Raw genomic sequence first — 15,548 nt, forward strand, 5'->3', positions numbered from 1 at the left:
CCCCGGGACCTCCTGACCACAGCAGCCAGGTGTCTGCAGTGCTGCCCTGGTTCCAAGCACCTTCATCCAGGCCTGTAGCAAGCTCCACACTCCGACATGACCGCAAAGGGCCTGTGGCCCACAGGGGACGGGGCGGGGAGGGGACTGGCTGCCAGGCCTCCCTGGGCCCCCGCTACTCCCTGTGCTGTTCCTGGTGACAACCGGGTGGCCTATCATCCACACCTTGGTGACCAGTCCATGCTGGACAAGCGGGTGCTCGCTCTTGGCCCCAGCCTGGGGCCCCAACCACACATGCAGTGTCCGCCGGGTGCCCCGACACTAATGCCTGCCCTGCCCTCCCCAGCACCGGCCACAAGGATTGCAATTCTGGGCCCAGAGGTGCTGGAGGTGGCCCTCGGCTCTCCCTTCACGGTGCGCGTGCAGCTGCAACAGGACAGCGGGGCAACGGCGGACAGTGAGTGTCCCGGGGAACCCCAGGCTCCTGAGCTGCAGAGGCCCAGACAGTGTGCTCATGGGTTCCCAGGGCCTGAGTGACCGGGTACAGGAGGCCCTGGTGCCCGGAGCCTGGCAGAAGGGGCAGGAGGCGCAGGAGCCCTCCAGCTGGTGGAGACAGTGTGTGCGCATGCATGCATACACACACGAGTGTATGTGCACGTGTACATGCGTGTGTTCTGGCTCTCGAGCGACATTAGCACACATCTCACAGCACAGACATGGAAGAGACGCTATTGGCTCTGCTGCAGGGGGTGTGGGCTGTGGCCCAGTGGGCCAAGGGGCGTCTGATCCTCCTCCTTAGGGAAACTGAGGAAGGGCAGGCTCAAGCCATGCTGCGGGGACAGGTGGACTCCCTGCTTGAGAACACTTCCCACCACATCCGTGATTCCCGAACAGGAGCTCACCTTGGCCCACTCTGCTTTGATCAGGAAGCCACAGTGTATAGCACTGGTCAAATACATTTAGTCACAACTGGTTTCTTTTAACAACTTTATTGAGGCATCATTTACGTCCCATGAAATTAACCTGTATGAAGTGATGCCATGGCCTTCACTAGCTCAGGATTTGGGCAGCCACCTCCACACACGATACCCCTTCCAAACAGTCCCTCTGCTCCGGAAGACTCTCACTCCTGCCTACGGCCCCGTCCCTCCCTGGCCCCCAGCAGCTGCCCACCTCTCATCTGTCTGTACGTTTGCCTTCTCTCAACATTGCACACAGACGCAGTCTTCTGTGCGTGACCTTTTCTCCTCCCACTTGCCCCCGCCTGTACTGGGGATTGAACCCAGGGCCTTTGCACTGAGCTACCTTCCCAGCCCTTTTTATTTTGAGACAGGGTCTCACCAAGTTGCTAAGTTGCCCGGGACGGCCTCAAACTTGCAATCCTCTTGGCTCAACCTCCCAAAAGTGCGGGGAGGACAGGTGTGCGCGAATGTGACAGCTTCCTTCTTTCTTTGCATATGTTTTGGGGCTCACCATGTTGCAGTGTATGGCTGCACCCCTGTTACCGGGCAGGAGCGTGCTGTTGTCTGACAGCCAGGTTCTGCTTGCTGTTCATTGGCTGACGGACACCTGACGTGCTGTCCTTTGGGCCCTTAGGACAGTGCTGCACGAACCCGGCGTGCGTGTTTGTGTAAACAAGCACTCATTTCCCCTGGGTGCAGCAGCAGAATCACCGGCTGTGTTTAGACTGCTGAAGAAAACGCCATGTTCAGAACGGCCCCTTTCTCGGCCCCAGAGCACTGTGTGGAGCTCCACTCTCCGCCTCCCATCCACGCAGATTTGATCTCACTCTGGCGGCAGCCGCCTCGAGGGTGTGCAGTGGCGTCTCCTGGTGTCATGGGTTTGTACTTCCCTGTAAGAAATGACTTTGAACAGCTTTTCATGTGCTTATTGGCCATTCGTAGATCTTTGGGAAAGTTTTTATTCAATCGTTTTACTCATTCTAAGAATGGGCCTGTTCATGTTCTCATTCTTGAATCATAAGGGTTCTTTATGTGCTCTGGATATGAGTCCTTGATCAAGCGTATCTTTGCAAATGTACGTATTCTTTCAGTCTATAGCCTACAGCTTATATTTTCTTTTCGTTTTTCTTTTTGAGTTTTTGAGACAGAGTTTCTCTTTGTAGCCTAGGTTGACATCAAACTTCAGTCCTCCTCCCCTGGGCTCCCAAATGCTGGGATTTACAGGCATGTACCTCCATGTCTGGCTTACATTTTCATTTTCACTTTCTTCTTCTTTTTTTCTTTTTCGTCTTTTTGAGACAAGGTCTCACTACGCAGTTCAAGCTGGCCTTGAACTCACTTTGTAGCCCAAGCTGGTCTTGAATTCATGCTGATCCTCCTTTCTCAGCCTCCAGAGTGCTGGGATTGTAGGTGTGTACCACCATACCCAGCCAATATATTTTCATTTTCTTAATGTCTTATGCACAGTAAAAGTTTTATTTTATTGTACTAGCTATTTATTTATTTAGGCTAGAGATGGAGCTCAGGACCTCAGGTATGCTAGGCAAATGCCCTACCACTGAGCCACAAGCCCAGCCCTTTTACTTGGAGACAGGGTCTTGCTGAGTCACCCAGGTTGGCCTCAAACTCATGATCCTCCAAGCTCAGGATCCCAAGTAGATGGGATTGCCGGCATGTGCTCCCACCAATGCCTGGCAACTTCTTAATTTTGATAAATTCCAACTTGCCAGCTTCTTCATTTACAGATCACAGTTTTGGTCCCGCATCTAAGAATTTTCTGCCTAACCCCAGATCACAAAGATATTCTGGTTGGTTTTGTGATTTGTACTGTAGAATATTTATAGTCCTAGATCTTGCATTCAGGTCTGTGACCCATTTTGCACAAATGTTTGTGGCCAAGGTGAATGTCTGAGTTCATCTTCTAGCAGCTCCCTTTGTGAAGACTGTCCTTTCCCCAGTGCATCGGCCTAGCACTGTTCCCAGAGGTCAGTTCACGAGGGCCGGGGTCCTGCCTGGGCTCTGGGTTCTGCTGCATTGACTCGCCCATCACTAGACCCCAGGTCCATGCCAGTCCTGCACCGTCTTCATCACCGCAGCCTCGAGCAGACTTTGCCATTAGGGTCCTGCGGCTTTGTTCTTTTTCAAAATTGCATCGGCCGTTCTGGGAGCCTTCATGTTTTCAGCTAAGTTTTAGGATCAGCTTGTCAGTCTGTGGTCCTGCAGCCGGAAAGCCCGCTGGCATTTTGGATCCCCTCAGAAGGTCGCCACCTGAGTGACGCTGGTGTCCGGGTCACGGCTCACCTCTCTCACCCGAGTTTGGTACTTCCATGAAAAGTCTTGCAACACTTCTGTTGAATCTATTAAAAGATCATCAGTGACTTATTATGTATTATTAGATATATGACTACCATCATTAATATAGCCAGAAAATTCATTTGTTATATTGTTTTTGTGCTTCCGGGAATGGGGTCTCCTTAAGTTCATTGGGAAATTACTGGGCAACAGTTAATGTTTATATACTGATCTTACATAGCGCTGCTATTCTCCTGAGGATTTTTTGGAACTTTTATATACATGGATCACACTGTCTGCAAATAAATACAATTGCTCCTCATCCCTGTGAGTCAATATGTTCTTTCTTTCTCTCAGTTGCTCTATTTCACATTCCCACCAGCATGGGATGAGGTGCCCATTGCCACCTCCTCACCAGCACTTGTTATGATCTGTCTTTTCAGAGTGGCCACCCACGTGGGTGTGGAGCAGTACCTTGTTGTAGTTTTGGTTTGCATTTGCCTTGAAGTTAGTGGGGCTGGGCATCTTTTCCTTTGGTCATGTGCCATCTGTGTGTCTGCCATGGAGAAATACCTATGCAGATCCTCTGTCCATTTCAAAACTTGGGTTAATCTTTTTTTTTTCTTTTTCCTTTGAGACGGGGCATCTCACTATGCAGTTCAGGCTGGTCTTGAACTCACTTTGTACCCCAGGCTGGCCTTGAACTTGAAACAATCCTCCTGCCTCAGCCTCCTGAGTGCTGGGATTACAGGTATGCACCACCACACCCGGTTTGGGTTAATCTTTCCATTATGAACCTTGAGAGTTCTTTATATCCTCCAGAGTTGAGTCCCTTATCAGATATCTGATTTGCAGATGTTTTTCCCATTTTTTGTGCTGTCTTGCAGTTTCTTGGTAGTATCCTTTGAACCACAAAAGACCATTTTTATGAAATCCAATGTATCGAAAACCTAAAAGCACAAAAAGGAGAGGACTTTTGGTCTCCTCCAGGACAACTTTGCCTACACTAGGTCAAGAAAATTTACACCAGTGATTTCCTTTAAGAATTCTATAGTTTTAGCACTTTTATTTTAGCCTGTGACCCATTGGGAGGTAAGGAGAGGGTATGATTGGTTCAATACCTTTTGTTAAAAAGATTCTTCTTTACCCACTGGATAATGCTGGCACTTAATTTGCTAAAATTTTACTTAGAATTTTTTTCATCTGTTTGTGGAAGATACTGGTCTCTGGTTTTCTTACAGCGCTTCACCTGGTTTGGATATCTAGGTGATGCTGACCTCAGAGCACAAGCTGGGGGTAAGTCTGTCATCTTCAGTTTTCTGGAAGAGTCCGTGGTGAAGTGATATCGTTTCTTCCTGAGGTGTTTGACAGATTCAGTACAAAGCTCACCTGGGCCTAAAGTTTTCTTTGTGGGCAGATTTCTTTCTTTTCAGACGTCAGTTTCCTTCATGAGTTGAGGCCTACACATGCTGCTTCTGCTTGAGCAAGCTTCAGTTCAAATGTACATTTTCCTAGGAGCTGGAGATTGAGCTCAGCGGCACAGCGCCTGCCTGGCAAGCGCAAGGTCGTGAGTTCAATTCCTGGTACCGGAAAAACACAAAAACAAACAAACAAAAAAACCCAAATGTACATTTTCCTGTCCATAATGTCTGTATTATTGCTGGCTTCTCTCTTTTTCCTGCAGTGTGGCTAAGGGTTATCAATTTCATTAATAAGCAACCCACTTTTAGTTCCACCAATTTCTACTTTCTCTTTTGTTTTTCTCTTTTCACTTCTTCTTTGATCTCCTTGCCTCTGCTTACTTTAGAGTTAGTTTGCCCTCTTTCCCTTGTTTCTTAAGGTATAAGCTGAAGTTACGCATTTCATACCCTTCTTTTCTAATAGAGGTATTTACTGCTATGAATTTTCCTTTCCCCTCAGTACTGATTCTGCATCATTCTGCACATTTTCTTGTACTGTGTCTTCATTTTCAACTGAAAATATTTTCTTCTTTCCTCCTTTGATTTTCCTTACGGACCCATGAGTTATTTAGATGCTATGAGTTGTTTCATTGCTGAATTTTTCAGGGCTTCCTAGAGTCCATCCTGTTAGTGAATTCTAACTTAATCCCATGCAGTTAGTCACACTCTGGATGTGCTGAGTTCTCCCAACGTCATCGGCCTTGTATTACGGGCCAAAACATGGTAAGTGCTCACTGCGCTCGTGAGAAGAATGTGGATCCTGCCACTGTGTGGAATTTCTGTTGATGTCAGTGAGCTCAGTCTTCGCTGTTATAGGTTGAGCGTGCCTAATTCAAAAATCTGAAACCTGAAACCCAAAACTTTTTACGGGTGATGTAAGTCTAGCAAATGTTCCAGAACCTAGCGGAAGCATCTGCGTGCTCAGGCATTTTGGATAACGGATGCTGCCTGCACCCTGGCTGGGCTTGGTGCGCCCTTGCCTGGCGCCGTCGGTGACCAAGGGGCCGTTTCCGCTCCCATTTCTGCCCCAGCCTCCTGTGTCCTGCAGCTCTGGTACTGTGGGCATAAACTCCTCGGGATCTGTGCCACCTCGGTACCCCGTCCCTGTGGAGTTGCCTCCTTTGGTGGCCCACACGCCCGCATCCACTCCCCGCGTCCCCAGTGCGGGCGCTCACAGCCGGGGCCAGGGTTGCCTGCTGTCTTTATCCGGCCCTCTTCTGAACCTGTTTGTGTCTTTGCATTTCAAGTGTCGTTTTGCAGGCAGCGTGGAAGTGGGTCTCGCTCTTTTTTCCTTCCATCTCTGGCAGTCTCTGCCTTTTCACAAAAATGTTTCTGCTATTCACGTTTGAGGTGATGCTGCAGTCAGGGAAGCGGCACCACTGGGCCGTGTTTTAATCTGCCGCAGCCGTTACCCCCGCGTGCTCTGTCTTGGTTTCTGATTGACTTTATGATTTGATTATGGCTGTTGCTCATCAGTCAGAACTTCTTGCTCCCTCGGGCTGTGTTAAGGGTCACAGTGTACATCTCTAACGTGTCACAGTCACCTTCGGGGCCCCGGCCCACACCCCCGACCACACAGTGGCACACGTGTGCTCCGCTCCTGAGCCCCTGCCTTCGTCTTCAAAGTTCTACACTCACATGTGTGATGTGCGCCATTGTGCAATGTTACTTCTGTTGAAAAGACTGCTTATCTCTTAATGAGTTCTTAATAAACAGGAAAACGATCCATTTACTCATAGTTACTAATGCCAGCTTTCTCATCCCTTCTGTAGATACAGGTTTATACCTAGTATCATGACTCTTTAACATTTTTTTCTCTCTTCCAGCACTGGGGATTAAACCTAGGGCCTTTGCACTGAGCTACATACCCAGCCCTTTATTAATTTCTTTTTTGAGACAGTTTCACAGACAGGTGGATTCTCCTGCCTCAGCCTTCCAGAGTGCTGAGATTACAGGCAGAGGAAGGCTGCTCAAATTATGGCAGTCAGCAGAGAACAGGGAGGAGTGGGGAAGGAGGCACGCTCTGCCGGCCTGGCCCAGGGACCTGCCTGCACCCCGCTGTCCCTCCCAACAGCTCCTTCACTGCGTGGAGTATATTGTCCACACGTGCAGCTTTGGGGACACCCCAGGTTGAAACCATAACGTGTAGGTGATGCTTCTCACCTGTAGTTCAGCTTTGATCTGTGTTTATCTTCTGCGTCTCCTTTTCCCTGAACACACAGCACACCTGATAACCTTCTAGCACCCTGGCCATCGATCCCAGTCCTGGGGTCAGACCTGAGCTGCTTCCAACCCACCTACATTTCCCACGGTGTTCATACCTGGTGTCCATGCCTGCTGAGCTTCGCCTGGGTGCCAGACACAGTAACGTTGACCTTGCTGGGTGTCAGGCATTTTGAGCTTCACTCTGGGCAGAGCTGCGTTCCTTGGACACAGTTTCATCCTTGGTCTCGATCTGTGATTGTTGGACGGCAGGAGTAGAGCTGCGTCCAGGTCAGCCACTCCCCTTTCGGAGCAAGGCGTCCCGGGAATGTCTGGGCCTCAGAGCCCAGTCCTTGCAGGGTTCCCCCTCTGCTGCTCTGGCCTTGGGGCCGAACTCCGGCCCTGGGTCCCATCCCGCCAGGTTCTCGCCTCCGCTTCTGCCCCTGAGGAGTTCATGTGGAGCCCCTGGTCCAAGGTGACCCTATCTGAAGCCACCTCCGGCGGGCCCCCTGGGGCCTGCTGCTTGGTCTGTTTGTCCTCAGTTTGCAGAAACCAGGTTGCATCCAATTCCTCTGAACCTGGGAGACCCCCAGAGCCCCACTTCAGCCCCAGAGCCTCAAAGATGGGCCATCCTTCCCCCCTCCTCCTCACCCACTCAGGCCTAGCCATCTTGCCACCACCCACCAGATCACCTGGGCCACACGCTGCCTGCCACTCCCACTACTGTGCCACGTCTCCAGGGCAGGCAGGGGCAGGGGCACGAGAGCGTCTGACCTGGCAGCTGGCCCTGGAGTCATGCACCACCCACAGACATTCAGTGGGCACCCGCCTTGTGCCAGGCCCTGTGTGGGTAGAGACGGGGTCAGGGTGGCAGGAAGAGCAGCAGTGCCCCCCCCACCCAGGATGATGAGGACAGAAGTGAAAAGAGGCCTCACTATGGGGACCCAAGTCCCTGACTAGCACAGTGAGGACCCCTGAGAGTGTGGCCAATTGGCCAGTGCAAGTGGACCAGGCCCCTGGGGCCCAGAGCTGGACTTGTGGAGTCCAGGAGCTCAAGATGGGGGCAGAGGTACTGGCTGAGTGAGGAGGCTCCCAAGATCCTGGTCCAGGGCAAAGTACTGGCCGGTGCTGACCATGGTCACACCGAGTGACAAGCAGAGCATCCCGGGGTGAGGTTCTGGTGAGCCGCTAGGTACATCCACCACCCCACAGGCTCCGGGCTCAGTCCGTGATTTCTCTCCTGGAAGGCGAGAGCGGCCGGGTCCTGCGGATCTCCGCTGGCGTGCGGCACGTGCAGCTCCCAGCCCACTCCGAGGTCAGCTTCTTCAAGGTGGATGAGGAGCACGGGGAGAAGCCCATCGAGACCCCACTGTGAGTCGGCGCTGACACTGGGGCACCCCTCGCTGGGGGAGGGGGGTGAGGAGGAATGGATGGGGAAGCCCCCACCGCTGCCTCACCCACGGCCCCCACCAGGACTGGCACGGCCGGGCGGCATCGAGGAGCACGGGTGGTGGTCGGGGCACAGCAGCCGAGAGGCTGCCCCAGGTGGTCCCAGCCCAGCAGGGAACTCAGAGTGACCCTGCAGCCAGGAGTGGCTGGACAGTGCTCCCAGTGGCTGTGCTGAGGGTCCCAGGGCCAGGCCTCAGGCAGCACCGTCTGGGGTGTGCACCCCGCCCTGGTCCCCCAGCCCCACTGTGGTGCTGTCTCCTCGCCAGCGGGTTCCAGTGCCTCTCCTACCCCCTGTCCTGCCCCGCGTTACCGCAGCTGGGGCCCAGGGCTGCCGTCGACTCATCCCCATCCCAGGGAGAGCCAGACCCTGCGCTGGACTCCGGGGCTGTCTGCAGCCAGGGTGACAGCCCCGGCCACTTGCCCGGTGAGTGGGGGTGACGCACCGGCCAGTGCGCGGCACAGAGCACAGAGGGGCGGGAAGCCCAGGAGGACGGCCCAGGCGCGGAGCAGGCAGGACGGTCCTCGCCGGCAGACAGAGGGCTTGGCGGCCGGTGGTCCTGGCCTGGTGGCCCAGCAGCCTGAATCACCATCACACACGCCTGGGGTGGTGGGCAGCACGTCCTGTGTGGGCAGCTGTGGGGCTCTGGGTCCCTGCGAGGTGGGGCATGGCCCGGGGGCCTCACAGGGCTGTGTTTCCAGTCTGTCAGCCTGACTCAATGCCTGAGGCTCCCTCTGCTCCTGAGTCATAGGGCCCAGCCTCAAGGCTCCCTGGGGCTGCCTGGGCCCTGCAGTCACACATGGCCCTGGCACCTGAGTGCCCCTACCGGAGCCAGCAGGCAGCATCAACCTCCGGCTTGAGCACAAGCCCTGGGTACCAGGTTATTCCGAGCTACTCACAGGGCAGGTGCTGGCAGTGGGCTCCACCAAGGCTAAACTGTGCAGTTCACATCTGGATGACATGGAGCCCCGGCTCAGCTCGGCGCTTGTAGATCCGCGGTGTGCGTCCTACCAAGGGGGCTGGGATGGCGTCTTGATGACCGCGATGAGGCTTTCTGACCCCCAGGTAGCCCCCTGGGCAGCATCCCGTGAATCTGGGCCCCTCCTGGGAAGCCTGCACCCCGAGGTGTCTACACCCTGGGCAGAGGGCTGAGAAGGTTCAGTACATGGGACGGGTCCCCCGGGCACACTCTCGATGGGGGCGTTGGTCACCTGTTCCGGTCAGGAACTGTGAGGTCCCCAGCTCCACAGCTGGATCCGAGCGCCATGCCCTCCTGTGGGGGCACAGACTGCGCGGCCCCTCAGGCCAACACCCCAGCAGAGCTGATGTGAAAGCTGCAGTCCACACCCAGCGGGCAGCAGACTCCAAGCCAGGAGCAAGGCCACCGTCCACAAAGGGTGCCAGGTGCCGGGTGTGGCTGGACAATGTCCCTGCTCATCTCAGAGCCGCCTGGGCCTCGGCCCACCCAGCCACCTGGCACTCCTCTAATGGGAGCCTAGTTCCCATGAAGGCCCGGGGCAGCCTCACCTGCCCGCAGGGCCCCCGGCCCGTCTCTCCCACCTGCACAGCCCGCAGCATGGAACCCTCCAGCAGCGTTTGCCAGGGCTGCCCCTCCTTCCCGAGCCCCTCTTTCTCTGTGTGGCCCAAATCCTCCTGCGACCCAGTGTCCTCATGCCCTCCTGCAGGGCACATTGGGCTGCCCAGCTCTGCGCCACTACCCGCTCAGGTGCCCGAGGCCTTGGGTAGCGCCCTGCACCAGCCCTCTGTGGCCAGAGGGACTGGGGGGTCACTGGGCGACGGCAGGAGAGGGGAGAAAAGGACGGCAAGGCGGCGTCTCAGGGCCTCGGGCTGGGGTCGCCCTCAGGGGGCTGTGCCCACTGGCCTCCCCCACCCGAGACCCACAGCAGGCGGCCAGGCCAGATAGGCCTGTCCTCACGGGGAGCTGGCTGTCCGCCGAGGAGTGTTTGCCGACACGGCGGTCCTGAGAAAGCAGCACGAGAATGGATTATTCTTCCCCCAAGGAGTGATGGCCTCGGCTCCTCCTTGTGGGCTGTAGGCCCCGAGTGACCAGGGCCCCTGGTCGTGGGGCACAGGGTAGAACCTGGTCCAGTCCCCTCGGTCTGCCTCCCCTGAGCTCACAGCAGCAATTTCACTCTACGTTGGCAAAATGGGCCTCGTGTTTCTGCACAGACGCTTGCTGGGTGCCACGCTTTCCACGTGGAGTTTCAGAGCCAAGTTGCAAGGTCCAGGTGGAAGCCAGCCGGGAATGCGGTGCTCACCCCACACCCCCAGCATTGCCTGCCGCCCTCAGGGCCCCAGACTCAGCCTGGGCCTTGTCGCTGGGACCCAGCCTCGTGCCTCCGTGTCCCGGGCCCACAACCCTGGGCTGCCAGGTGCCAGTGTTCCCTGTTGGGAGGGCATGCGGCCCCTGCGCGGTGCAGGGGCAGGCACAGACGTCTCCCTGTCTCTCCTAACCTCCCTGGGCCTCAGTTTCCTCTTTTGTAAAGTGAAGTTAATGGACCTCATCCCCCAGGCTAGGCCAGGGACATCTGGAGGCAGGTACCCCCAAAGCTCCTGCCCTGCCAGACCACCCAAGTGGAGAGCCGGCAGCAGCCAGGGGTCACAGGGCTCCCCGCGCTCTCCTGGATTCTCTCATGGAAGCTATGGGCAGGCAGGGTGCGCTGTCCTGCCCTGGCTGGACCCGTCTGCTGGGGCCTGCGGAACTGCAAAGCCTCCGGCAGGTGCCCAGCCTCAGGTCCCTCTGGAGGACAAGCTCTGAGCAGCAGCGTGGGGCCGCAGCACCCCCCCAAAGGCAGGCCAGTGCCCAGGCCCACACTGGAGCTCCGGTCACCATGGCAACCGAGTCACCCACCAAGCCCAGACAAGAATGAAGTGCAGCCCAGAAACTTGACCAGGGGCTGGGGATTTAGCTCAGTGGCACAGCACCTGCCTGGCAAGCGCAAGGTCATGAGTTTGATGGCCGGTACTGGAAAAAAAAAAAAAAACAGAAAAAGAAACTTGACCAGGTTGGGCAAGTCGGAGGCCAAGTGCAGGATGAGCAGAACAGGCAGTGTGCACCAGGCCCTGGTGATGCTCCGAGCCTTCCCAGTGGCAGGGTGGACAGGCCAGGGGAATGCAGGTCTCTCCCATCTGCCTGTTTCTCATGACTGCCTTAGCAGGGACCTATTCAGCTTCCCGCCTGCAAGCCCTGGCCCCACCAAACTGCTTTCCTTCCTGTAGCATTCAGAATAAACTTTCCTTCTGACCCCACTTTCCTGGAGAAAGCCCGCCCTGCACCCAGGGGTGAGGACCCTGCCCATGCCCGCTGCTCTCTGCCCCGGACCTTGGAACTGGCCGTGCCTCACACAGTGTCCTGGGCTCCTGTCTGTCCCTGTCCTGCCCGGGACTCTTCAGCTGAGAAAGTTCAGCTTGGTCCTGCTGAGGATAGCAACTGCCTCACTGAAAAGCAGTTGATCTCTCATGGCCCTGAGGCCTGGAGTCCTCGAGGGCCAGGAAGCCCTGTCGGGGCCAGCTCCATCTACCCGAGCACCCAGGCAGTCCGCTTCCCGGGAAGGGCTGGGGATGGCATGGCCACGCCCCTCCTGCAGGCTGATTCCAGCCTGAGCCAAGCAGGAGCCAGGCGGCCATGGCACTTCCTTCCTCCCCCAGCCGAAGAGCGCAGAGCTTGGGAATCCGGGGCCATTCTGCACGGGCAGGGAAACAAACCTGGAATCGTTTCCCGAAGCAAGGAACAGGGCCCTACCCCTCCACCCGGCCCCACACGGCGACCACGCTCCCAGGCCCACGCCTGTGAGTCAAGGCCGGGACAGCTGTGTGGCCCCAGGAGAGGCCCAGACACTGCAAGCGCCTGTGGATGTCACTCCTGCCAGACAGCCACCACATGCGGCAGGGACACGGCCAGGAGCGATCAGGTCCCCAGACGGCCTGGGAGGCGGGAAGCAGGCACCTAGGACGGCTCTTGAGTGGGGTGAGAAGATGTGTCCAGGCCCCCTCATCCCGGCACTGAGCACGGCGGCCCGGGCAGGCCTCGCCCCACGCTGGTCAGCCCTCTCGGCAGAGGCAACGTGTGCGGGGCTGACAGGGCGCCTGCTGGTTCATCTTTATCCTGGTGACTGTGTGCTTAGGGTCTGCTTTGAACAGACAGCAAAGTGGCTTCAGCACTAATGGCATCAAATGCCCCCAGTTGGCGGGAAGAAAAAAACCTAAAGGGCAGAACTTGGTTACACAAACCTGGCCACATGGAAGTAAATTGTGCCTACAAAGACAGGCTTTTGCTATCAGAAGAAGGGGAGAACGGCCGTCTTTGCCAAGGAAGGTCCACCTCCTGGGCCTGCCCACTAGACACTTTGGTGTCCAGAGACACGAACTGTGGGAGCCGGAGCCTGAGCCCTGTGCCGACTCCATGACTGAGGTCGTCCGTCTGTGACCCCTGTGGCCCCTGCCCACAAGACCACCAGGCTGCTGTGCGCATGGGGGGGCCTGGCCCGTGGCTCACACTTGCCATGGCAGGAGAGTTGGCCTGCAGCCCAGCTCCTGGCTCTGTGGTGTGGGGGTGGCACCAGGGCTGGACCCTCAGGGATGCAGAGGACACTCGGACATCTTCTGGACGCCCTGGGCACCTCCGGTCTCTCACCTCTGAGCACCGGGTTTGTCGTCACCGTCGGTGTCACAGGCTGTGATCGGAGGTGGGCACGAGGCCTGGCTGCCCACAGAGTGCGGAGCACTGCCTGAGTCAGACCTAAAATTACAGCGAGCGGGCGGCGGCTCGAGCTGAAGCGATTATCAATGTTCCAATGCGTTCCTGAGCTGGGGCTGACAGCCAGGCTGCGTGGGGCACAGTCCCCAGGTGGGGGCCACCGGCGCCCTGGAATGCGGGAGGATGTGGCCACACTGGAGCCTTGGGAGCCCCGCCCTGCCCACTGGGCTTCACCCACGCCACAGGCCCCTGGGTCCAGGGCAGCAGCAGGAGCCCCGGAACCGACTGCGACACCCGGTCAGCACCACCCAGATTCCCTCGACGGTCAGGAAACAAACCCTCCAGAAACTCAGCTTCACTCCTGCAAACAGGTCATCTCCTTCCCGAGGCCGTGTGTCAGTGACACGTAATTGCAAAGCACGCATCTCATTATGCTGTTGATATGAAATATCTCAGTTGTTTAATTGTTTCTAACTTTGCAATAGATGATTTGCATTTCGCTGGGAAGAAAAGACGACCTCCCAGACGTGGACAGTTGCCAGATATTCCAAACCCTGTTTTGGATAAATTACAGCACCCAGATTTCAGCAACAAAGCACATTGATTTCACATTCAAGCGGATTTTTATATTTAGTCTCCTAACCTTTTGTAATTCCCACCCACGGCTCGGAATGCAGAGGCTTTTGTGCGCCCCGTTCCTGGCGGGGCGTCTGCCTCGGCCCGGTAATTTGGGCCCATTGACTCAGAGCAGGTGCCTGTGATTGTGGACGGGCCGCGTGGGCACCGGGGCCAGGCTCAGGCAGTCCCTGCAAATGGGATCTGGGGAGCCGCGGCAGGGAGAGAAGGTCATGTTGCTTTTCTCTTCTTTCTTTTTTTCTACCACCCGAACCCTCCCAGCGAGTGTTTCCAGGCAGCCTGAGTGATTCCTCCTTTTCATGTGTTGGACAAATGGGTTTGAGTGTTCATCAGATGGGATCCAGGAAGGATCAGCCGTTATTGTAAGGTGATTTAGAAAATCAAGGTGCCCTCTGCTGCTAATTCAATCTTGCCAATAAAAGTGGAGGACTGTGCAGCGGAGCTTCCTGGAGATTTCAGTGCCTCTGGGGCGACACCACACTTTAATATTAATTGTCTACAGCTAATTATGGCAGGGCAGCACAAGAGAGCCATATTTTTAAAGGGAAGTTGGTGCTATAAATTCCTTTTCCAGGAATCGTAGCATATTATATAGAGGGGATGTCCCAGAAAAATACAGTATAAAAAGACATCACGCCGCTTCCAGTGCCAAAACAGTGGATAAAAATGGAAGTTCGCTCGGATATCAGGGTGCGATTCTGTCCGAATGTTGGGGGGGGTTCGACAGGTGCTGTCCCCTCTTCGAGAAGGTGGCGGGGAGGGTGAGGTGGGGGTCTGGACTGGCAGTGATGCCCACCCACCCCGAACCCCCGTGCTCCACCAGCTCTTTGGGCTGACGGCCCTCTTATTTGTCTGTTTTGGAGATGCTGCTGCTGTGCTATCCAGGTGTGTCTGGAACTCCTGCACCCAGGGTTCTCCACCCCACCCACAGCGGCTCTGCCACAGCCCTGGGGTGATGGTTTCCCTCTGGCCCTTCCCTCCTGGGGCCCCTGGTGCTGGGTTGTCCCTGGCCTCCAAATCCCCACTGTCCTGAACTGTTCAGCCCTAAAAGCCCTGCGGGCTGGTCAGTGAGGTCGGGGCAGGGTGGAGCAGGGAAGGGGTGAGCAGAGCCCTGCACGCTGGGGCACGGGGGAATGGGGGAGTCCTCTGGCCACAGGAACAGACACTGGGGTCCCCAAAGGCTGGAATCGGAGGTTTGTGCGAGCTGCATGCCCATCACAGCCATAAACATCGACATGGTGCAGTCCACGGTACCTGTCAGGGCAGGGTGGGCTTCAGGACCTGCGGGGCAGCCCGGCGTTGATCCTGGGGTGACCAAGGGATCACTGGACAAGCTTGGGGCACCATAGGTTTGATGTGTGGCCACAGTGTTCAGGGGAAAGAGGGTCCACGGTGGTCCGCCAAACGCTAACAGGCAGTCTTAGAGGGCGGGCACCCCAGCACCACCTCAACTGCCCCCCCCCCGTGACCAGATAGGACCTCAGCAAGCCCAGGTGGAGGGACACTCCCTGAGGCCTGGCCCTCGACCTTCAGAGGCATGGGGTCGCCGCGGTGAGGGGCCAGCCAGGATGCCAGGGACTCACAGAGCCGGGGCACAGTGACAGCTCTGCACACTTTGGCTCCGCTGGGCCCTGGTCAGGGGTGCAGCCCATTCCCACCTGGCCACGGTGCAGGAGAGGAGCCTGGGGGTGCCCAGAAACCTTGAGCTGCACCTTGACTTTTCCGTAGATGGAGGGGCACAGGCGCGTGTGTGTCCAAGCCTGGGAGTGTGCGCGCCCGTGCTGGAAGCAGGGCCTTGTGTGTGAAGGCACACGAGCCGTCGTCCGTGCAGCGTG

The 15,548-nt window shown here is 56.5% G+C and overlaps 1 protein-coding gene across 3 annotated transcripts in view; it reads left to right on the forward strand.

The window, feature by feature from the left end:
* Window positions 1–15,548, forward strand: part of Morn1 (MORN repeat containing 1) — a 47,836-nt gene that overhangs the window by 16,517 nt on the left and 15,771 nt on the right. For all 3 annotated transcript variants that reach the window (XM_013504177.1, XM_013504175.1, XM_013504176.1), the window contains exons 8-10: window positions 344–454; window positions 8,161–8,284; window positions 8,629–8,786. In XM_013504177.1, the coding sequence (XP_013359631.1) occupies window positions 344–454; window positions 8,161–8,284; window positions 8,629–8,786 (393 nt within the window). The remainder of the gene's footprint in view (window positions 1–343; window positions 455–8,160; window positions 8,285–8,628; window positions 8,787–15,548) is intronic.

The sequence above is a fragment of the Chinchilla lanigera genome, unplaced genomic scaffold, assembly GCF_000276665.1.
Source record: "Chinchilla lanigera isolate Chin_1 unplaced genomic scaffold, ChiLan1.0 scaffold00085, whole genome shotgun sequence".
Classification (NCBI taxonomy): domain Eukaryota; kingdom Metazoa; phylum Chordata; class Mammalia; order Rodentia; family Chinchillidae; genus Chinchilla; species Chinchilla lanigera.